At 40.8% G+C, this 24680-nt stretch overlaps 1 protein-coding gene across 1 annotated transcript in view; it reads right to left on the reverse strand.

Moving 5' to 3' along the window:
• Positions 1-1086: 1086 nt before the first annotated feature.
• Ccdc171 (coiled-coil domain containing 171) overlaps positions 1087-24680 on the reverse strand; it is a 330679-nt gene continuing 307085 nt past the window's right edge. Inside the window, exon 27 of the mRNA XM_055591708.1 lies at positions 1087-1578. Coding sequence (XP_055447683.1) covers positions 1360-1578 — 219 coding nt within the window. The 3' untranslated portion in view covers positions 1087-1359. The remainder of the gene's footprint in view (positions 1579-24680) is intronic.

Raw genomic sequence — 24680 nt, forward strand, 5'->3', positions numbered from 1 at the left:
AATGTCACTGGGAAGTTAAATTATGAAGACAAAACAAACGCACATTACAAATATTCTTTTGTTCTTCACTTACCATGATGCAAACTGCAAGGAGTTAACCTTTAAGGGTTAAAGAGTTTAATCAATGTCAATGCCTGCTCTTCTGAAGGCGAGAAAGAACGGTCTGTCTAGCGATACCCAACAGAACATCACTTTGTCAAGCCACAGAGCGCCCAAAAGCTTGTCAAGTAAGATACCAGAAACCTCTTTGTGGTTAGAACTCAGCTCCTTCCTGCTTGACCTATTATTTGATATTTGACCACTTGGTTGCAAGACACTTGCTCTTTCTAGCTGAAATGTCACTGGGGCATCTTGTCAGCTCCCCGACATCTCGGCCTGACATACAATTTTACTTTTGTGTGCTACAAGGCAGAAAATGCAGGGCAATGGCCTTGTTTTAAATTCTGTCAGCATCAAAGACGGTCGTCACTCTTGGGTCTTACCAACAACAAAAACAAAAAAAGAAGTCTGTTCTGAAGGTCAAAATGGCCATTACCTTGAAGTTTTCCGGCTTATACTAAATATATCACCTGCTTCACTGGCGTGGGACCTGTCCTTATGAGGCACCTAAGCAGACCACGGCAATCCTCCCAGCACAGCCTTTCTTCCTTCCCATCAAGTGCAGACTTGATGAAAGGACAAGGTTTTCGATGGCTACGGGGACCAGATTCAGCAGTTAACTTAACTTGTTCAAATGGGCAAGCGCTATCATGTAGCCTTACGGGGAGCAACCTGACCTTCTCACACTGACCAGGAGTGACATTATTGTGCGGGCGGAGAAGCGCTCACATCATTTCTGTTTTGTACAACCTGCTTAAAGTTTGCAACTAAACGCTTGTCTTCAGTCGAGCTGACAAGAGAGAAGAGGGGCTCAGTGAACCATGGCAGGGCTGCCATGAAATGACAGGAATCATTGGCATACATTTCAAATAGCTCTCTCAATCCTATTAAAGTATTGCAGTCTTGCTTTAAAATAGACAAGTATGAAACAACTTTGATAGATAGAGACTAAAATGGCTTATTGATTTTTTTCTAAGTCCGAGGGAAATTACCCAAAATGTGTCATTCTTTAACATTTAAAAATATGTTACATAAAAATGAGCGACTGTGATAATAAATAAAAACTTAGGGAGGAAAAAGTGGGTTATTTCATTATTTAAGGAGACAGAGATCCCTGCACACATCAAGATGTCACACAATTTTTAAAAGCCCGTCCTCACTTGTATTAAACAAAATTCATCTGATAAGAAAATCCCCCTTCGAAACAATTTTAATTGCACCAAAACTCGTCCTCCTTTCTTTTTTTTTTATTTCACGAAGTCATAATCCAATCTGAGATGGTCTTTGGGCATGAGTAGGCAGCACTGGAGAGGAGCGAGACGACTGTAGAGAATGGGGTGCCGAATTTATGAACGTCTCCTTTAAGAAAGCGAATGTTGTGTCAAGTTCCGCTTGCAGTGGAAGAAAGTTCCCAACTGTGTCCGAAGGGAGGGCAACTCTGGGAGGGATGGAAAGGTTGGAGTGGTCTCGGGACCCTGTCTGTGAAAAGAAAGAAGCACATTGAATTGTAAACTCTTCAGGAGAATCTGTGGGCACAAACGAGGAGGCGGGTTGGCAACACTTGAGATGTGCAATGGGATGGCATTCGCCATCTGCACGACACAATATAGAGGAAGTGGTTTTCCATCTGTAACTGAATCAACTCATCTGAGGGGCCATAGCTGTTTCAGGATGATGGAGGGACACCAGGACTTTGTACAGAACGTTTTCAAAAGCTTTATACCAAGAAGTCAATGAAACTAGGCATTTTCTAGCTTAGCTTCAGTTGTTTGGCCATTGACAGAAACAAACCCTAGTAAAATTTGTTCCATTAGTTTATAATCTACTATAGCGTGACTGGACTGCTTAGGAAATGATCTCTGGTGTCTGCTTCTAGATTACTTTTAATGAGTTAATTACCAATTTAACACAAAGAAAACTAATTGAATCCAGTGATTTCTAAAAAACAATACACTATGATAGAAAGTCTAGTGAGAACTTTTGTTATAACTTCATGAATGATGCCTTTTATGATAAAATTTGTTTTAATCATCTACAAATAATTTCTAAACATAATAGATTACAATGTGAAATCAATGTCTCATATAGGTAACATTGGTAGAACACAAAATCGAACTTCAAAAATGCCATATATTCATAAAATACTTGAAAACAAAATTAACATTTGATAGAGCTTAAGTAACAAAACACCCATAAATAGTAGTTAATATTTAATGTGAATGAAGGCTTAGCCATGAAGCAGAGAAAAAAATGATCAAATTTTTGCCCTGATTGTGTGCAAATGAATGTTGGATAACAAGTTCAGCTATGAGCACCCACTAAAAATATTTCAGTTTGCAAAGTTTTTAAAAATAGCTTTATCTTGCATTCTCTTTACGTTTTGATAATAAAATAACATGAGGTATAAGGGTCTGCTTAACTGGGTCATGTTATACAAAACTATTTCTGCATGTGGAGACAAGGAGGAAACCACTGCTGGTGCTAGGAATGTATTAGGAATTCTACTCTTGTATGTGCTACCATTTTTGTAGATTTTTTTAGAGTACAACTGGAGAAAATCAATGTCTGCATCTAACACCTAGTTCAGCAATTTTCTTTGATCTCTGTTCTTTTGATTTCTTGATACTTCACTGCAAGCAGATAGCTCATGGAAATCATCTCTTTTTATGCTGGAAGTTAAAAAAAAAAAAAAAAGAAAAGAAAAGAAAAGTGCCTACAGTGGCCACTCAGATGTCTCCATGAAGCACGGGGTTTACTGGATCCCCACGTACAGAAAAGAACTCCGAGCGCCATGCACTGGTCAGCAGCCCTGGTTCTAGGTCTGGTACCTCTGCTACCAGAACCACTTCCAGAGCTCATGCGGGCTGTGTGGCGTGGTGACCTCACTAGCCATCTGTCTGTCCGGCTTGCAGCTGTAGTTCCACAAGTGACCTCCTAACTTCTCTTCTGCAGAACCACAGCTTGGGAGATTGGTGAAGGAGCCAAGGAGTGGGGCTTGCCTCTTCTCCTTGCTTTCTTTAACTTATTTGTGGTAATGGTTTTCAACATGTTTGCCCAAGGCTTCAGAATTTTGTTTTTAAGTCTTTTAGGATTTTAGGGTGTTGATAAGCTACAGCAATGTGACTGATGTGACAAAGTGAAAGTGGAATTTTAATAGTGTAGAGTCATTAGATCAAGTTTTCCAGTGCTCTGTTTCGAGAACATTTCCTTTTTGCTCTGATAGCACAACTTTGAGCTGCAGTCACCACCATACAAGTGAGGAAAACTCATCAAACTTAAACGCTGCCGGCTCTAAGACCTAGAAGCTCTTGATTATTCTCTCTCCTGTCCACCCGCTCCCCAGTGGTAAGCACCGCTCTACTCTCTGCTCCTGAGAAGTCGGTTTCTTACTTTTGTCCTCTCACATGTAAGGGAGAAAGGAGGCGTCTGTCCCAGGCTAGGCATCTTTCACTTCTATCAGTTCAGTCCCAACTGACAGAATTTCTTCCTGTGTCCAGGCTGGGTGGTATTCCGCTGTACAGATACCCAACAGTTTGTCTATTGACTGGCTGGTGGACATTTGGGTTGACTCCAGAACCTGCGGTGGAAAATGCTGCAGCAAACATGGTGTGCAGACATCCCTTCGACAGACTGACTTCGAATCTCTGAGGTAAATATGCAGCAGTAGCTCTGCAGGGTCACCCAGTAATACTGCTTTCAGGGTCTTATTATTGTTCAGAATGAGTTTACAGCTTCATGCCTCAGGTTATGGTCTAAGACTGTCATCGTCCAGGGACCTTATTGATGTTCTACTCTACAGAAGAGCAACTTCACCAAAATGACCAAGAGCCCTGCCTTTGCAGTGTTGGAGACTCACACAGCTTCCTGAAATATGTTGTGGCTCAAGCTTCCCTCTTGCTCTAGAAGTCCACCAGCCCACACCTCATAACCCAGAAGGCCATCCTTTGGGGAAGAGCCCTGCCAAGCACTGTGTTCTCTGGAGACTCGGCAGGTCTGGGCACTCCATACAAGGCTCTGGTTTGCCTTTTCTTGTCATTTTTGTGTGTCTGCTTTCCACCATGTGTGTAAAATCAGCCTTTCATCTAACTGAGCGCTTTTGACTAAATAACCTTGAAACACACGGTGTCAAGTATTTCTGTAGCACTTTAAACCAGCCTCAGCTTTTGCACATTTTCCTCTGACCTTATGTTCTTAACACAAAAGGTAATCTAACACCTTGGAGAAAAAGAAAGGCATGGAGGGAAGAAAAGAGGGAAATAGGAAGAGAGGGAGGGAAAGAAGGAAGGAAGACAGAGAAGGAAGGCAGAGAAGAAAGGGGGGTGAGAATGTAAGAAGATAGAATATGAATTTCCTTAAAGTGTTTTATTCCTCGAAGGCCCCTAGCGTATATGTGTGTAAATGAGCACAAATCATTGGTTCTACTATTAGAATCACTTTCTACACTGTGAGAAAACATGTTTTTTCATGAAATGGAATAAATTTGATTTTAAGTTACTTAGCTTTAAAAAAAAAAAAACAGCACAATTTCTAGTGAAAATTTGTTCTGATAATTTGATGTTTAATAACAATTAAATATTAAGTATTTTTTGTTACAAATAATAACAAAAAAACTGTGGAAATGTTTTTTTATGTAACAAAGAGGTGAGAAGAGTGAAATAACTTTGTAGCAGAGGCCAGTAAGAGTTCACATCCACTACCTGATCATACACGTAAAGTCTGGGAAGCCTGCGGCCGTTTAAACTTCTTCATAAACTGCTTACATGTTCTGGTTGTCTCACATAAATCTAAATTTGGGCAATTTCTTAAAAAGAAATTGGTTACCTGAAATAAGGGCTAGGTGCCATGTGAATCTTTATGGAAGTACTTTTATTTCCTCAATGAGCTGTAAATGATTCTCTCAGAGCTGCTAGAGTTGATCAGCTGAACACATACTCACAATACAGAAGGTAATACTAAATTTCTCCACTTAAAAGACTTGTGAAATGTAGTAATTGAACACACCCAATGGCCATTTTTTAAAGTATGATTTTCTAAGAATGTTTCCAAACAACAAAAAACTAAAGTGTTAGTCTAATAATAAAATAATCACACAATGCATTGTCTATAAATCGAAGCCAATTTGCCAGTCCAGGCTTCTGAACAGCTAGCGTGGGGCCATCTGTCTCCCGTGCGGCCATCATGATCATGATGTCTTTAGGACTTACGGCTAAAGAGCGGAGGGAAAGCATGATTTAGCCAGGCAGATCATGCTAAAAGCACACACTGTAGCAGAGGTTAGCAAACTGCAGCATCCCTACCCAGTTCTGTTATACCTGCAGTCAGCCATTTGGGGCAGGTGGGTTAGCCTGCCAAAGCCTTAAGTTCTTTGCTATAAGAGAAGGGGTGAAATGCCATGAGTCTGTTACAATTCCATGTTTGATGGCATCCAATAAAAATATTGGTATCTAACTTCTACGTGACATTAACTTAAAAACTCAGGATTCATAGATCTAATACTTAAGGTTTACTATTCAAGATTTTGAGATGTAAGATAGACCATGACAGATCATTCTTCTTTAGATATATATTCTTTTGAAAAATATTTTTGATTCTTTGAGAATTTCATACATGCATTTTGATCACAGTCACTCACTCCCACCTCTCCTTAACTCCTACCAGACCTGTCCCCTCCCTACCCACCCCCTCACTTGGTCTCCACTTTTTAAAATCTGACACCCATTGACTCAAATTTGTGCTTCCCATACACTTCTGGGTATGGAGCTGTCCACTAGAGCATCGTCAGCCTACCAGGAGCCACACCCTTAAAGAAGACCAACTCTCCCTCCCACAGCCGCCATCGCCGTCCACAGCTCTTCAGGAGCCCTTGCCACTCCCTGATAGAATGCCGACTAGCTTGATCTTGTGCAGGTCTTGTGAAGACAAGCAGAGCTGCTGTGAGTTCTTGAGTGTACCAGTCTTCTTGCTTGTCATTTCCAGAAGACATGGTTTCCTCCTCCCTGACCTCTGACTCTTATTGACTCTTATAATCTCTCTCTCTCTCTCTGCAGTAGTACCTAAGCTATTCACTTAAATCCTGTAGCATATGTTTTGTTGTTGCGGTCTGAATGCTGACATCTCAGAGCTCGTGTGCTGCCAGCTGTTTTTACATAGAGTGTAACAAGTGCACAAGCAGTGATGAAGAAATCAAAGTGCCCGAAAGAGGGGATGACGAGACTCACTGTTTCCACCTTAATTCCTAGTGTGTTCTTAGCACTAGACTCTCGATACTTAGCATATCAAAATTTTCTTTCCTCCAGAAGTATTTGTGCTTCAAGTTCAGGCTCTCCACTTTCCAGTGCTAGTGCAGGGTCACAGGCCACCGCAGTGTACCCAGTCAGACTGGAAACAATCAGGAAGTTAATTTCTCCCGTGGAATACTTGCATCTCTGAGATATAACAGGGACATGTACATCCACCTTCAAATACACACATGTATTTACATATGTGTTATAACACCATTAAATATGTGTGCCTTGTAGCTACTGATTCTAAATTCTAGTATGTAATTCCAAACTTTGCAGGGTAATTTATGCATTCATCTCCATGTAAGGACAAACTAGCTTGAATCTTGGGTTTACTGATGAGAGAATGGGAAAAGCAAGAGGCAGGAAAACACTGGACCAAACTCTCTATGGTCTGCAGACACCTGAAGGGCTCCCCATACTAGACATTGAAAAAAGACCATCATAAAAAGAAAAAGGAAAAAAAAATCAGAAAACTGCCAGAAATGCCAACAACCATGTCACATAATTTTGTTTTCAAGCAGACCCCAGCTCTCCAGTCCATCTAAGTGGTTTGAATTCAGCCTTGGCTGCTGGCCTGGCATGGAAATTTGATGGATTAATTGTTCTGCATCTTTATACTTCCCCACGACCAGTTCCTTTGCTATGCAAATTTTTTTTAGCTTTCTGCTTCCATGTCCAGCCTCATCTGCATTCCCCCTGGTACTGCACAATCCAGCTAGCACTAAGTGTGGTACTCACCAGCACATACCCACCCCTGGTCTATCTGTATCTTCCCTTGTGGGTGAATTCTCTACTTTTCAAACTCTAGCCAAGACTTACCTCTCTGGTAAGGTCTTTCTAAAACCTCTCCCCACCCTTCCCCATCTACACTAGTGATAAAAATCTGACCAGAATTTATATCTCCTCTTGAGCGCTTGTATTTATTCATATACTTTTTGTTTTCCCTATAAAATCACAAGCACACCATATATGATGACATAAATCATGACTTTGTATTTCTAGGACTTAGCCATTTAACTAAGACTAAATGAGACTCCTAATTGATGAATGACTAAGTGAGCAAGCCACTGATATTATCACTTTATGGTTTGGGTTTCACGTTGCTATTTGGTTATTTTATGCATAGCAGATTATATCTTACACAGAAGTACCACAGTACAGAAGATATGAGCTTTGAAGCTAAAGCCTTCTCAAATTCATATTTCATTCTGTCATTTATTAAGTATGTGACCTTTGACAGATTAAATTGCCCTGTTTGAGCCTATATCTTGATCTGTGATTAGAAGAACAATCCTGAGTTGTTACAAAGAGTAAATGAAATAAGAGCCACAAAAATGTGATAATTTGTGTTTTACCTCTCTCTCTACTTTTAGTGATAGTAAGTTCCAAGTTCATAATTATAGTTAGCACGTACTGTTTGTATAGCAGGCACTATGCTAGGCTCAGCTTGATAGACATGCCATGAATTCTCCCAACTCAAAGAGAAAAAGTCCCCTTATCTTACTGAAGAAACTCGGGCTCAACGGAGCAGAACTGTGTTGCCCCAGGTTATGTTGCCACAACTTGCTTGGCAGAGGTGGGAGATGTGAATCTTGATCTGGTCAATTGCTCATGCATTGACCACCATCCTCTCATGCCACCTAAAGCAGACCTAGCCTCGGGTTTACTTCACATCATCGAGAGCCATTTCATATGGCAAAGGTTCAGCAGTCTCGGTAACTACAAGACACAAATGCATACATTGTGCTAGAGGCAGAAATAAATGCATTTCTTTGGGGAAGCACTGTTGTCCTTGTACTCCTTGTAATCTGAATATCCATGGGACCAGAGTAAATAAATAAATTATACAGCGTTCACACGATGAAAGTTCCAGTCTTTTTACCAAGAGTAAATTGTTGTTCGGCTCTGAAGTAAAATTTAAAACTGAAGTTTTAAATTACCCCAGAACATTTAACTTAATTTTAAATTATTTTAAAAATGTCTTGTGCCTGACAAGATAACAGCTCCCATTATCTACTCTTAGGTGTTTAAATTTCCTGATGAGATCAGGGTTGGAAAAGGAAATGAAGAACTTTCCCAGATAGCTTTTTGTTTTTTCTTTTCCCACTTTCTCTCACATCCCACACTCCATTTCTTCCTGACTTCTCATTTCCTACATACCTGATGGGAGAGTTCTAGAAAAAGGCAGAAAAAAAGCACCTTTTCCTTGTCTTAGAAACCTGTATTTCCAAACTCAGAGAGAATTTGAAATGTAAATATATTCATCTGCTCAAATATACAAAAAGAACAAAAACTGAATAAACACAAGAATACTATGTAGGCCATCTCTGGGTGAAATGGATTTTTAAAATGTGTATGTAACACACATGCTAACCATAGGAGTGACTTTCTTAACCATATAGTACAGGATAACCATACAATTCACAGACCCAAAGCAGCTAAGTAACAAGGAGGAACCAAAGGAGGACAAGTAATTCTCATTCAGAAGGGGAAATAGGATAGACAGAAGTGGATGAAGGGACAGAATGGGGTAGGAGAGAAAATGGGAGAGGGAAATGAGGATGGGGATCAGATGTAGGGAGAGAGAGGACAGGAGAACAGAGGGCTTAGAGACAAGCTGGAGATCTATAACAGGGTAGGCTCCTGGGAGGATATGGGGGTGACTCTAGTTGAGACTCCTAGTAGCAGGGGTCATGGGGACTGAAGGGGCCACCTTCTAGCTAGACAGGACCTGGACCTAGTAGAAGGAAGGTAACACCAACCCACCCACTAAACCTTTGACCCTGTCTACAAGATGTTCAGGGATAAAGACACAACAGAGATTGAGGGAATGTCCAACCAATGTCTGGCCCAAACTGAGACCCACCCTATGACAGAGAGCCAACTCCTGACACTATTAATGATACTCTGCTATGCTTGCAGACAGGAGCCTAGCATAGCTGTCCTCTGAGAGGCTCCACCCAGGAGTGGATGAAAACAGATACAGAGACTCACAACCAAACATTAGGCTGAGTGTGGGGAGCCTTGTGGAAGAGGACATAAAGACAGAAGGACAGAGGAGACAGGAGCTCCACAAGAATACCAACAGAGTCAACTAATCTGGGCCCAGGGGCTCTTGCAGAGTCTGAAGCACCAACCAAGAACCATGGACTGGACCTAGGCCCCTTACACATATATACTCAATGGACAGTTCAGGCTTCATGTGGGTCCCCTAGTAAGAATGTGGCACTATCTCTGACATGGACTCTGTTTCCTGCTTTTAGATCACTTTCCCCATCAGAGCTGCCTTGCCTGGTCTCAGGGGATGAGATATTCTCAGTCCTGATGCGACTTGATGTGCTGGGGAGGGTTGGTGGTAGGGGCTCCCCTTTTCTGGGGAGTAAGGAAGAAGGGAGAGGGGAAAGAGAGAGGGAAGGTGGGACCAGGAGTAGAGAAGGGAGGAGATGGATAGGATTGGGATGGAAAGTCAGTAAATAAAATAAAATAAAAACTTCTTTAGTTTACAAAAGACTTATTCAGTTAAAAGAAAAGTCTAATTAGAAAAGAAGCTAAGAAAGTTATGAGAGCATTCAGTTATAACAAAAATCCCCAAATGCAATGTAGAACTTCTCAGTTTCTAGTGAGACTGAAGGAAGCTAAGTGGAATCCAGGCCACTTCTATCTTGGTGGTCCATAGCTCACTTCTTTTTTTAATTTATTTATTTATTTATTTTTAATTACACTTTATTTACTTTGTATCTCCCTCTAGTTCCCTCCTTCCTCCCCTCCCAATTCCTCCCTTCATCCCCTCACTCCACACATGCTCCTCCCCAAATCCACTGGTAGGGGAGGGTTTCTTTTTCTTCCTTCTGATCTTAGTCTGTTAGGTCTCATCAGGAGTGGCTGCATTGTCTTCCTCTATGGCTTGGTAAGGCTGCTCCCGCCTCAGGGGGAGGTGATCAAAGAGCAGGCCAATCAGTTCATGTCAGAAGCAGTCCCTATTCCCATTACTATGGAACCCACTTGGACACTAAACTGCCATGGGCTACATCTGTGCAGGGGTTCTAGGTTATTTTCATGCATGGTACTTGGATGGAGTATGAGTCTCACGAAAGACCCCTGTGCTCAGATTTTTTGGTTCTGTTGCTCTCCTTGTGGAGTTCCTGTCCTCTCCAGATCTTACTATTTCCCAATTCTTACATAAGATTCCATGCACTCTGCCCAATACTTAGCCATAAGTCTCAGCATCTGCTTTGATAGTCTGCAGGGCAGAGCCTTTCAGGGGCCCTCTGTGGCAGACTCCTGATTTGTTCCCTCTTTTCTCCTTCTTCTGATGTCCATCCTCTTTGCCTTTCTGGATAGGAATTGAGCATTTTAGCCAAAGACCTCCCTCTAGATTAGTTTCTTTAGATGTACAGATTGTAGTAGGTTTATCCTATATTATATGTCTATATGAGTGAGTATATACCCTGTGTGTCTTTCTGCTTCTGGGACAGCTCACTCAGGATGATCCTTTCCAGTTCCCACCATTTACCTGTAAATTTCATGATTTCCTTGTTTTTCATTGCTGAGTAACACAGAGAATTCTCGATAGAGGAATATCAAATGGCAGAGAAACACTTAAAGAAATGCTCATTAGTCATCAAGGAAATGCAAATCAAAACGACCCTGAGATTTCACCTTACACCCATCAAAATGGCCAAGATCAAAAACTCAAGTGACAACACATGCTGGAGAGGTTGTGGAGAAAGGGGAACCCTCCTCCACTGCTGGTGGGAATATAAACTTGTACAACGACTCTGGAAATCCATAGCTCACTTCCTAAACTGCAGGTTCCAACTCCATAACTGAATGTGAACACTATAAAAGATCTATCAACAACAGGAGATTTCCTAACACAAAATCACCAAAACTTAATTCAAAGTCAAACATGCAGTTGGTGCACCCTCTTATTATATGTTGTTAGAACAGTTGACAATAAAGGTGCTGATCTGAGGGGCTGGAGAGATGGCTCAGCAGTTAAGAACACTGGCCATCCTTTCAGAAGACCGGGGTTCTAGTCTCAGCATCCAGATGGTAGCTAGCAACTGCCTGTAGCAAGTCCCAGAGGATCTGACGCCTTCTTCTGTGTTCCACTGGTACTGTATGAATGCAGTGCACATACATACATGTAGGTATATACTCATACATACAAACAATCAAATACTTTCTCAAAATAAATTTAATTAAATATTTTTAAAAGAAAAGTTAACTTGAGTTTCTTTAAAAAAATCATTAAATTAATATTGGCTTTGGATTAGAAGGGAATTTCCAGAAGTTCTGAAATGGTCCTAAACATACTTGTGCCATTTTTTAGCTATATAGTTTATGTGCAATGGCATTCTCAGTACTGACCATTATAAAATCAAAACAGCAGTCAACCCCCAACTATGTTAAGGATTCACTATGTTCTAAAACAGTTGTTTAATTCTTTAAAAATAAACAAGCATCCACCGTATTACATGAAAATTTATTTTAATGCATGGTAAAATCATACGTATAACTGAAGAATCATTTTTAGAAGAAATTTCTCTATGTGTTATAGCAGCAAATGATTGCTTTGAATATTTAGTTTATATGCCTATTTACCCAAGGTTGATAAGAGCTTCTTGGGTAAAGAATGGTCATGAATGAGAAAGTTTAAGAAGCCCTAGTCCCCCCTGTACTGCATGTGTCAGGCTCATGATAAAAAAAAAAGTGTTGGGAGAACTGTCTACTGTGTCTGCATTCTGGAAAGAGGAAAAGAAAGAACCAAAGAGCAGCTGATTGTATCTGAAGATAGCTCTAAATTCTGACTACAGTGTATGTGTGTGTGTGTGTGTGTGTGTGTGTGTATACATACGTGTACACAGGAAGGCCAGAGGTCAACCTCAGGTGTCACTCCTTGGATGCCACCTACATTGTTTGTTTGAGACAGGGTCTGTTACTGGCATGGAGTTCACCCAGTAGGCTAGACGAGCTGGCCAGTGGGACTTGGGGATCCACTTGTACCTGTCTTCCTGGTGCTGGGGTTCTACATACACAACACCATGCCTGTTTTTTACATAGGCTCTAGGATCAAATTCAGGTTATCATGTTTGAAGGGCAAGCACTTTGCCAACATGGGAACCCAGTCCCCAACTCCTTTAAATAACATTTCTAGTTACATCTCATTGGCTTGAGCTTAGGTCATGTGGCTAACTTTGGGGTTTATGGAGGGGGGTATCTAGGCAATGTAGTTTATTTTCCCTTGAACTTTATGGGTAATATTAAGAAGCTCTGTTACTAAGAAAGAAAAATACAGATGAGGAAGGCATGGCAGCCTTTGACCCAAGTGCAAATGTCCTATTTGGTTGGAGTCGGAGGGGTACAATAGCCAGTGAACATATAGAAACATATGAACATAATATGTTTCATTGTGGTTAAAGAGATAGACCACAAATATGCTAAGTAGAAATGGCTTTTACCCAGCAGATGGAAACTACCATGAGCAGTAGTGGGCGATTCTGCTATGGAGAATGAGGAAAAGGAAGCTCATTTCTTGTGTGTATGAAGCTAGTGAAAACTTTCTGAAGCACACACTTCTAAATGTATTTACCCTGCATATTTGCCATCTTTTCCACAAGACATTTCTTTTTTTATTATTTTTTTATTATTAGTTACATTTTATTAACTCTGTATCCCAGCTGTATCCCGCTCCCTCATTCCCTCCCAATCCCACCCTTCCTCCCTCATCTCCTCCCTGCCCCTTTCCAAGTCCACTGATTGGGGAGGACCTCCCCCCCTTTCATCTGACCCTGTTTTATCAGGTATCTTCAGGACTGGCTGCAAAGTCCTCTTCTGTGGCCTAGCAGGACTGCTCGTCCCTTGGGGGGTGGGGAGGTCAAAGAGTTCCTGTCAGAGATAGTCCCTGTTCCCCTTACTATGAGAAAATAATTGGTTACTGAGCTACCACGGGCTACATCTGAGCAGAGGTTCTAGGTTATATCCATACATGGTCCTTGGTGGAGTGTCAGTCTCAGAAAAGACCCCTGTGCCCAGATATATTTGGTCCTTGTGGAGCTCCTATCCTTTCCATGTCATACTAACTTCCCCTTCTTTCATATGATTCCCTGTACTTTGCCGAAGGTTTGGTTATGAGTCTTAGTGTCTGCTTTGATACACTGCTAGGTAGAGTCTTTCAGAGGCCCTCTGCGGTAGGCTCCTGTCCTGTTACTTATTTTCTCCTATGTCCAATGCACATCCCATTTGTCTTTCTAAGTGAGGATTGATCATCTTACCCCGGGTCTTCTTTCTTGTTTATCTTCTTTGGGTGTATAGATTTCATTATGTTTATCATATATTATAGGTCTATATGAGTAAGTATATACCAAGTTTGTCTTTCTCCTTCTGGGATACCTCACTCAGAATGATCTTTTCTAGACCCCACCATTTGCCTGCAAATTTCATGATTTCCTCGTTTTTGACTGCTGAGTAGTATTCCATTGTGCAAAAATACCACAATTTCTGTATCCATTCCTCCATTGATGGACATCTGGGTTGTTTCCAGGTTCTGGCTATTACAAACAAAGCTGCTACAAACATGGTTGAGCAAATGTCCTTGTTGTTTACTTGAGCAAATTTTGGGTATATGCTGGGTCTTGAGGAAACACTATTCCTAATTGTCTGAGAAAGCACCAGATTGACTTCCAAAGTGGTTGTACCAATTTACATTCCCACCAACAATGTAGGAGGGTTCCCCTTTCTCCACAACCTCTCTAGCATGTGTTGTCTTTTGAGTTTTTTATTTTAGCCATTTTGATGAAATCTCAGGGTCATTTTGATTTGCATCTCCCTGATGGCTAAGGATGTTGAGCATCTCTTTAAGTGTTTCTTTGCCATTCTATATTCCTCTACAGAGAATTCTCTTTTTAGGTCCATACCCCATTTTTTAATTGGATTACTTGATTTATTGCTTTTTAATTTCTTTAGTTCTTTATATATGCTGGATATCAGCCCTTTGTCAGATATAGGGTTGGTGAAGATCCTTTCCCAGTCTGTAGGCTGTCATTTTGTTCTGACGACAGTGTCTTTTGAAGACATTTCTTTTATGGGCACCTCACATGAATCACCAAGAAAAGCAAGCCAAGGATCATGGCATATACCTATAATGACAATACTTGGTAGGCTGAGACATAAGGCTTGCAAGTTTGAGATCAGGCTGGACTACGTAGAAAGATCATTCTACATCTCAAAATCAATTAATCACTGATCAATTCATGTAAAACTTCCAAAAAGAGAAAATTAAAGTCTCCATTAATAGATGTCCATTTAATTGATATATGACACATTCAAATAATATAATATTCATGGAGATAACCTAGAACCCCTGCTCAGATGTAGCCCATGGTAGCTCAGTATTCAAGTGGGTTCCCTAATAAGGAGAAGAATGACTGTCTCTGACATGAACTCAGTGGTGGGCTCTTTGACCTCCCCCCCTCCCCGCCAAGGGAGGAGCAGCCTTGCTAGGCCACAGAGGAGGACATTGCAGCCAGTCCTGATAATACCAGATAGGCTAGGGTCAGATGGAAAGGGAGGACGACCTCCCCTATCAGTGGACTTGGAGAGGGGCAGGGAGGAGATGAGGGAGGAAGGCTAGGATTGTGAGGGAATGAGGAAGGGGGTTACAACTGGGATTCAAACTATAAATTAATATAAAACTATTATATTAAATTTATAATATTTATACTATAAATAAACTATAAACATATTTATAATATGAATAAACTATAATTAATATAAAAAATAAAAATTAAAAGAAAAAATATAATATTTTAAAATCTTAGATAAATATTTAAATGCCAACATAGAAATATCTTCGTGTGAATAAAAGCTCAAACAAGATTTTGTATGTAAACAGACATACCTCCATACTCACTGAAGGTGCTCGGCTTCAATGGTGTCGCCGTGCACACCCATCATAAGGTGACCACACATTTTAATACATCTACCAAGTGCAGCTCAGCAGCACAGCACACTGGGGCAGCTGTTTACCCCTGCCAGTACCTGGCTGACTGAAAGGCACAGCCCATCGCTGCCACGCAACATCTCAGGAAAACCTCCTAGTGCATCCGCTATCCAGGAGACCAAAATCCAAACTGAAGCACAATTTCTACTGATCAGCTTTGGCTAGGCAAGACGGTGAGAGAAAAGGTTTAAGTGCTAGTGTGGTAACTCAGGATTGTGTGGTGTGTGGGGTGTGTGTGGAAGAGACTGTGTACATGTGTACATGTATGTATGCATATGACATATAGTAATAAGCATATGTATTTTCATTTTAAGAAGAAACGTGAGGATACCCATGCATCCATAGGTTTCTATAAATGAATCATAAAAAATTAACTTTAGAATGTGGGCCATAAAAAAAACAGTAAATGCTTAAATTTCTCCACAAGTTTTATCGGTAAAATTATTTGGCTCGTTACCTGAGTCTACAAAGCAGAAATGTAGGCGATTAACAAAAAGATTAGAGAAAACAATAAAGCCCTACTAGCAGTTAAGAATGGGAAATAAATGAGATATTTAATGCCAATTTAAAAAGTGAACTTTAAACATATGGTACTGTTAGGGAGAGCTTTGTAAAAGGGCATTCATAAACTTCCAGTTACAGTGACGGAGGCACGCTGGGCAAATGTCCTGAATGACTAATGACATGTGCTAGAATTCCATTTACGATTAGGTCCCTTCTATTAATGGCAGACAGAATCTAGAAATAATCAACATTTAACCACAGAGGCATAGTCTAGTGAGCTCCCCTCACCTGGGAGGAGTCTTCACTGCTATAAAACTAACAGCTTTACACCTTTGGGTTGTGTGGGCAAATGCTTATGCCAGAACAAGGGTCAGTAACCTTTTCTACAATGGACCCAATAACATTTCATACACTGTACAGTATACATTTTCTATTCTACCTATTAAATGTTTGTTCTACTGCAAAAACCAGTCATAGAAACTATGTAAACTAATTACCATAATTATGTCCCAACAAAATCTTGTTTGTGGATACTGAAGTCTGAATTTCAATCACTTTAAAGTATCGCAAAATATTCCTTTGGCTTTTTTCCTGCAAATTAAAATATTAGAACCAGGGGCAGGGCAAGATGGCAGCGCCGGGAGGACTCTCATTCTGAGGAGCAACACAGCAGGATTGGCACAGTGACCAGCAATCAGAACTCGAGGCCATAAAACACAAGTGATTGTGTTTCACAGGTGAGAGGATACCCCATGGTGGGGGATTCAATCAGCTTTAACTCACCCGGCTAAACCGCGGAAGAGATCCCGGTTCCGCCAGGCGCTTGGTCGCCAGCCCAGAGCTACCCGCCAGCGCGATCTGGTCACGGTCCCAGACTGAACTGTGGGCCCACAACACCATAGACTGGATTTCCCAGTCGAGAGATAACCCCACGGAGCAGGAAACAACTGGGACCAACCTCAGGTTACCCAGACATCCCCTGGAAAAGATTCGGGTTCCGCGGGTGCCCCAGGAGCCAGCCCGGACCCAGAGCCGGGACACAGGCGCCTACCTGCGTGCCTGATTCTCCACCTCAGATAGAACTGTGGGCACCAGGGCACCAGACTGCGTGTCTCTGGCAGGAGGAAACCCCCAGTGGAGGGGGTCAGCAGCTCTAACGCTAGGACACCCAGCACCAAAACACTTCCTGGACTCACGCAGACTCTAGTGCAGGCAGGAGCGCTGTGCTCTGCCGCCATTATTGAGTTCACCTAGGGCACTGGGACACACAGCTGCATCCTCAGACCTACAAAAGTCAGAGAGCCATTACAGCAGCCCTCAGATACTGTGCCAAGGATCAACCAGTTATTCCTAGCTAGACTGTCAAAACTGTGGGAATCCCTGGTTTTTCAAGAGGGCTGCACCCACAGCGTCTGGACCAGAGCAGTGCCTGCAGCCGCCATCCCAGACAGAGACACATAGCTTCTGGTCCAGAGTGAGGCACCCAGGCTACAGACCAGAACAGTGCCCCCAGGTGACAACCCAACCTAGGTACACATTCTCCAGGTCCAGAGCAGAGCAATCAGCCTCTGGCCCAGAGACTTGCTGAGTGCACCTCCCACTTTCCGGGACAGAACTGTGCGCCCCAGGATAACAGACTGAGGTTCCCTGTTGGGAGAAAACCCCATAGCTAGGGAATCAGCAGGTTCTTCAAGAGGAGTGTACATGGATATTTAGTGAGCAGCAGCACACTAAATTTATAACAAGAAACCCAGCAGTGAGGCAGCTGTCTTGAGAAATTCTATGGGTAAGAGGAGATCCCCCCCTGCCTAACATAGACCACAGCTACTACTCAGGGCTATAAACCTGAGGTGAGCAGTGGCAACTCCTGAGAAACACTGGCCATACAGTGACCATAACGAAAAAGCAGAGAAGGACTCTTTCAGGAAAAATCATCTTCGGGCCAAGGGGATACGCCCTACCTCAGGACTCCAGGAAGCACAGAAACTAACAGCCAACACCTAAATCAGCCCAATGGGTAGAGGTCAGCGTAAAGGCTCAACCAACAAAAGACAGAGCAATATGGCATCTCCAGAACCCAGCCATCCAGAGGTGAACAGCCCTGAACAATGCAGCATAATAGAAAATCAAGAAGATGACCTTACATCTATGTTGATGAAGAGGATAATAGAGGAAACAGATAAAATACGTAAAGAATTAGAGGAAGATAAAACCAAACAGATCATGGCTATCCGTAAAGAAATGGAGGAAGATAAAGACAAGCAGATTAGGGCCATCCGTGAAGAAATACGGGAAGATGCAGCCAAACAGCTTGTGGCCTTCAGAGAAGAAATAATTAAATCACTGAAAGAAATCAAAGAGACAGAGTTGAAGGAACTAAAAGAAAAAGAGGAAAATACAAGCAGACAGGTGAAGGAAGTAAACAAAACAACTCAAGACCTGAAGATAGAACTAGAAAAATTAAAGAAAACACAAATGGAGGAAATAATGGAGAGGAAGAATTTAGGGAAGAAAACAGGAACTACAGAGGTAAGCATAACCAACAGAATACAAGAAATGGAAGAAAGAATCTCAGGTGTAGAAGATACAATGGAAGAAATCGACGTATCTGTCAAAGAAAATGTCAAATCCAAAAAATTCCTGACACAGACCGTCCAGGAAATCCAAGACAATATGAAAAGATAAAATCTAAGAATAATAGGAATAGAGGAAAAAGAAGACTCCCTTCTCCAAGGCCCAGAAAATATTTTCAACAAAATCATTGAAGAAAATTTCCCCAAGTTAAAGGAGAAGCCAATAAGGATACATGAGGCCTACAGAACACCCAACAAATTTGACCAGAAAAGAAAATCCTCCTGCCACATAATAATCAAAACAGTAAGTATACAGAACAAAGAAAAAATACTAAAAGCTGCAAGGGAAAAAGGCCAAGTAACATGTAACGGCAAACCCATTAGAATCACACCTGACTTTTCAACAGAAAATATGAAAGCCAGAAGGGCCTGGACAGATATCATGCAGACCCTAAGAGAACACAGATGTCAACCCAGGCTACTATACCCTGAAAAACTCTCAGTCCTCATAGACGGAGAAAAGAAGATATTCAATGACAAAAACAAATTTCAACAATACCTACACACAAATCCAGCATTACACAAGATACTGGAAGGGAAAATACAACCCAAGAAAATTAGCTTCTGTCAAGAAAATACAGGAAATAATTAACCTTACTACAGCAAAACAAAAAGCAACCAAGCACACAACCTTATGAACACAGCCAACATCAAAATCAAAGGATCTAACAGCCACTGGTCATTAATCTCTCTCAACATCAATGGACTCAACTCTCCAGTAAAAAGACACAGATTAACAGAATGGATACGTAAACAAAACCCAGCAATCTGTTGCATACAAGAAACACACCTAAGACACAAAGATAGACATTACCTGAGGGTAAAGGGTTGGAAGACGACTTTGCAAGCAAATGGACCCAAGAAACAAGCAGGAGTAGCCATTCTAATATCTGATAAAATAGACTTTCAACCAAAATTAATAAAAAGAGATGAGGAAGGACACTTCATACTTATCAAGGGAAAATTCCACCAGGAAGACATCACAATCCTGAACATCTATGCCCCAAGTACAAGAGCACCCACATTTGTAAAAGAAACATTGATAAAATTTAAACCACATATAGATCCCCACACATTAATAGTGGGAGACTTCAACACCCCACTCTCAACAAAGGACAGGGAAACAAAACAGAAATTAAACAAAGAAACAATATCTCTGACAGAGGTCATGAATCAAATGGACCTCACAGACATTTACAGAACTTTACACCCAAACACAAAAGAATTTACCTTCTTCTCCCCACCTCATGGAACCTTCTCCAAAATAGACCATATAGTTGGTCACAAAGCAAGCCTCAACAGATACAAGAAGACTGAAATAATCCCTTGTATCCTGTCTGATCACCATGGAATAAAGCTGGATTTCAACAACAACAGAAATAGAAAAAAGCCTACACACACATGGAAACTGAACAACTTGTTACTAAATGACAGCTGGGTCAGGGAAGAAATAAAGAAAGAAATTAAAGCCTTTCTAGAACTCAATGAAAATGAAGACACAACATACCCAAACTTGTGGGACACAATGAAAGCAGTGCTAAGAGGAAAGTTCATAGCACTAAGTGCCTTCAAGAAGAAATTTGAGACAGCTCATTCAAGCAACTTAATGGCCCACTTAAAAACCCTAGAAAAAGAAGAAGCAGACACACCAAAAAGGAGTAGATGGCTGAAAATAATCAAACTCAGGGCTGAAATCAATCAATTAGAAACAAATAAAACAATTCAAAGAATCAATGAAACCAAGAGCTGGTTCTTTGAGAAAATTAACAAGATCGACAAACCCTTAGCCAAGCTGACTAGAAGGCAGAGAGACACCACCCAAATCAACAAAATCAGAAATGAAAAGGGGGACATAACTACAGACACTGAGGAAATCCAAACAATCATTAGGACTTACTTCAAAAGTCTATACTCAACAAAATTTGAAAATCTAAATGAAATGGACAATTTTCTTGATTGATTTGACTTACCAAAGCTGAATCAGGACCAGGTAAATCAATTAAATAGTCCTATATCCCCCAAAGAAATAGAAGCAGTCATCAAAAATCTCCCATCCAAAAAAAGCCCAGGACCAGATGGCTTCAGCACAGAATTCTACCAGACCTTCAAAGAAGAGCTAACTCCAATTCTCTTCAAACTATTCCACAAAATAGAAACAGAAGGAACATTACCAAACTCATTCTATGAAGCCACAATCACCTTGGTACCTAAACCTCACAAAGACTCAACAAAGAAAGAGAATTTCAGGCCAATCTCCCTTATGAACATTGATGCAAAAATACTTAACAAAATACTTGCAAATCGAATCCAAGAACACATCAAAGATATTATCCACTATGACCAAGTAGGCTTCATCCCAGGTATGCAGGGGTGGTTCAATATACGGAAATCCATCAATGTGATCCACCATATTAACAAACTGAAAGAAAAAAACCACACGATAATCTCCCTAGATGCTGAAAAAGCATTTGACAAAATCCAACATCCATTCATGTTTAAAGTACTGGAGAGATCAGGGATACAAGGCACATATCTAAACATAGTAAAGGCGATTTACAGCAAGCCTATAGCCAACATCAAACTGAATGGAGAGAAACTTAAAGCAATCCCACTGAAATCAGGGACAAGACAAGGCTGCCCACTCTCTCCATATCTCTTCAACATAGTGCTGGAAGTCCTTGCTAGAGCAATAAGACAGTTGAAGGAGATCAAGGGGATACAGATGGGAAAGGAAGAAGTCAAATTATCACTATTTGCAGATGATATGATAGTATATTTGAGTGACCCCAAAAACTCTACCAGGGAACTCCTACAGCTGATAAACACCTTCAGCAAAGTGGCCGGATACAAAATTAACTCAAAAAAATCAGCAGCACTCCTGTATACAAAAAGACAAAAGGGCTGAGAAAGAAATTAGAGAAACAACACCATTCACAATAGCCATAAATGACATAAAGTACCTTGGTGTAACCCTAACCAAGGAAGTCAAAGACTTGTATGAAAAAAATTTCAAGTCTCTAAAGAAAGAATTAGAGGAAGATATGAGAAGATGGAAAGATCTCCCATGCTCATGGCTTGGCAGGATTAACATAGTAAAAATGGCCATCTTACCAAAAGCAATCTACAGATTTAATGCAATTTCCATCAAATTGCCAACACAATTCTTTACAGACCTGGAAAGAAAAATTCTCAACTTCGTATGGAATAACAAGAAACCGAGAATTGCTAAAACAATCCTCTACAATAAAAGATCTTCTGGAGGTATCGCCATCCCTGATCTCAAGCTGTACTATAGAGCAACAGTTATAAAAACTGCATGGTACTGGCATAGAAACAGAATGGTGGATCAATGGAATCGAACAGAAGACCCAGAAATAAACCCACACACTTACGGACACCTGATTTTTGACAAAGATGCCAAAACCATACAATGGAAAAAAGATAGCATCTTCAACAAATGGTGCTAGTCCAACTGGATGTCTACATGTAGAAAAATGAAAATAGATCCATACTTATCACCCTGCACAAAACTGAAGTCCAAGTGGATCAAAGACCTCAACATAAAACCAGACACATTAAATAGGCTAGAAATAAAAGTGGGGAATACCCTAGAACTCATTGGTACAGGAGAAAGCTTCCTGAACAGAACACCATGTCTGCCTGCAGGCTGCCATCCTTCCCACCATGACAATAATGGACTAAACCTCTGAAATGTAAACCACCCCTTTTTTCCTTCATAAGAACTGCCATGGCCATGGTGTCTCATCACAGTAATAAAACCCTAACTAAGACAAAGATTATGGATCACACAGAAACAGGTGGCAGCTGGAGTTGGTCCACAAGATGAATTCTACTGTAGATGACATAAGTGAAGAAATTACTTACAGAGTTACATATGGAATTGGTTTGAGGTTCTGAAGTTTTGAGATGGTTTTCTGTCCTCCTGTAGTTCCAAATTATGTACAATCAACATAAATTACTTTTGTACCTACAAATCTTTCCTTAAAAACCTAATATTGTATATGCTGAAGCTGCATAATACATATCGAATAGTTATGACTGAAATGTGTGGGCAGAGGGAAAATGCAATTGTTAGTTACAGGTCTCAGAGGCCACTCCTTTTACAGACGCTGAAAAGTTGCTTTGTTTTGCGTTTTTAACCAAAGAACATCCATAACCCGTTCAGTCATCACTGGGAATATTCCAATGCAAGCGATAGTCTCTTACCTCTCCCCTACTCAAGGCAACTCCATACACAGGGTGGCTACTTAACAACTCTTACGTGTTCACTTGGTTCCAAATAGCACATCCCTCTGCCAAATTATAGCCTCTGTGGTCAAAATGCACATATGCTGTGCCTTCTCTGGGAACCATCAGGGAAAGTTTTCTGACCACCTTTTCATTACTGAAGAATTTCCTCTTAAAGTTACAAGCCTTTTTAAATGTCAAAATTTGGTAATAATCCGAGAGCTGTAAGTGTGGGCCTTTACTAGCAGAGTGAGCAGAGTCACCTAGAACGGCTTTTCTAAACCTTCCTACCTCTAGAAGTCTCAGCCATGCATGGCTACAAGCTTTGCAATAAGCTCTTCTTCTATAGTCTGAAACCCCGACTTTCTTCCCTTTTAACTGTTTTAGGCCATATGCCTCCGTTTACTCATACCTAAGACCCCAAAGTTCCTTGTGGATGCTGTACACAGTGCTGATCTTGCTGGTGATGACCTTCAGCAGAAGTTCGGTGATCTCCGGGGTTATGGACCCTCTGACTAAGTGCAGCGGGGCCTTTCTGGAAGGATAATCTGACTTGAAGGAAGAGAATGTGGTCTGTCTGAGTCAGGGAAGTACACTTCATGTGAGCAACATTCAAGCCATCTGGGGCCATATCTGTGGAACGTCTTCAGATCACAGCAGTGGAGAGCATATTCCACAACTAATCAGTTGGCTAATGATGGTAGTTCCTTCATGTCGTATGCAGGAATGCTATTTCTGATAAAGTCAGGCCACTTGCAAGATCAAATGATATTCATCTCTTAGAAGAACATCCTGTACAAACTCTGGGTATAATCACCACCAATTTTCAAACTAATATTCATATAACAGCACTTCAGCATTACCAACCCCTTGTAATAAATTCCCCATGTAATAAGTAAACTCGCTTACACACTGCACAAAATATATCGAAGCCCATAGACGCTGGATGTGTTAAGTTAGCTTTATTCTTATCAATTCTTCCTTAGAACCTTATTTATTGACAAATAATAACTTTCTGCATTATGGGGTAAAATGTAATCATTTTGAACACTGTGGAATGAATGTCAGGCTAGTTAACATTTGCAATATTTCTCATTCTCATTTTCCCTGTGATTTAAGATCCATTTTTAGCAATTTTGAAATATAAATTTGTATTGACTATAGCTACTTTGCTGTGCTGTAGAACAGAAGAACTTATTTCTTGCATCTAACTGCAATTCTATATCCCTTGACCAGAATTTTCTCTTTCTCCACCATACTCCAACCTACCCATTCTAGTCTGTACTTCCATTAGTCAAATTATAGATTCCACATCTAAATTAAAATCACCTGTCTCCTGACTTTCTGTGTCTGCCTTGTTTCACTTGGTATAATGTCCTTTAGACTCACCTAGGGTATTAAAATGGCAGAAAATCATTTTAAACACTGAATTATGTTAAGGTTGGGTACATGTAGCAAAATTTTTAGTCCATTCATTGGTTCTGGGTAGGTAGGTGGTTCCCGAATCATCACTGTTGTGAACAAAACAGCAATAAACTAGAGGATGCAGGCATCTGTGCTGACATGCTGATTCAAACCTTTGGGGTAAATACTATGAAGTGGGATTGCTGGATCACACAAAGCTATTTTGGCTGTTGTTTGTTTGCTTGTTTTTAACCTTCATACTGTTTTCCAAAACATATGCACTGACTGACATTCTCACTAGCAGGCTATCAGGGTCCCACGTTCCCCACAGCCTTGCCAACACTTTCTGTGTTCCATTCTTTTGATGATATCCATTCTTACAAGTATAAGGTGAAATATCCCAGGGGGTCATTTCGCATTTTCCTGATAAGTAGTGATGTTGAGCACCTTACATAGAGATAGATAGATAGATAGATAGATAGATAGATAGATAGATAGATAGAT

The sequence above is a fragment of the Psammomys obesus genome, unplaced genomic scaffold (assembly GCF_907164565.1).
Source record: "Psammomys obesus unplaced genomic scaffold, mPsaObe1.curated_primary_1811, whole genome shotgun sequence".
Lineage (NCBI taxonomy): Eukaryota > Metazoa > Chordata > Mammalia > Rodentia > Muridae > Psammomys > Psammomys obesus.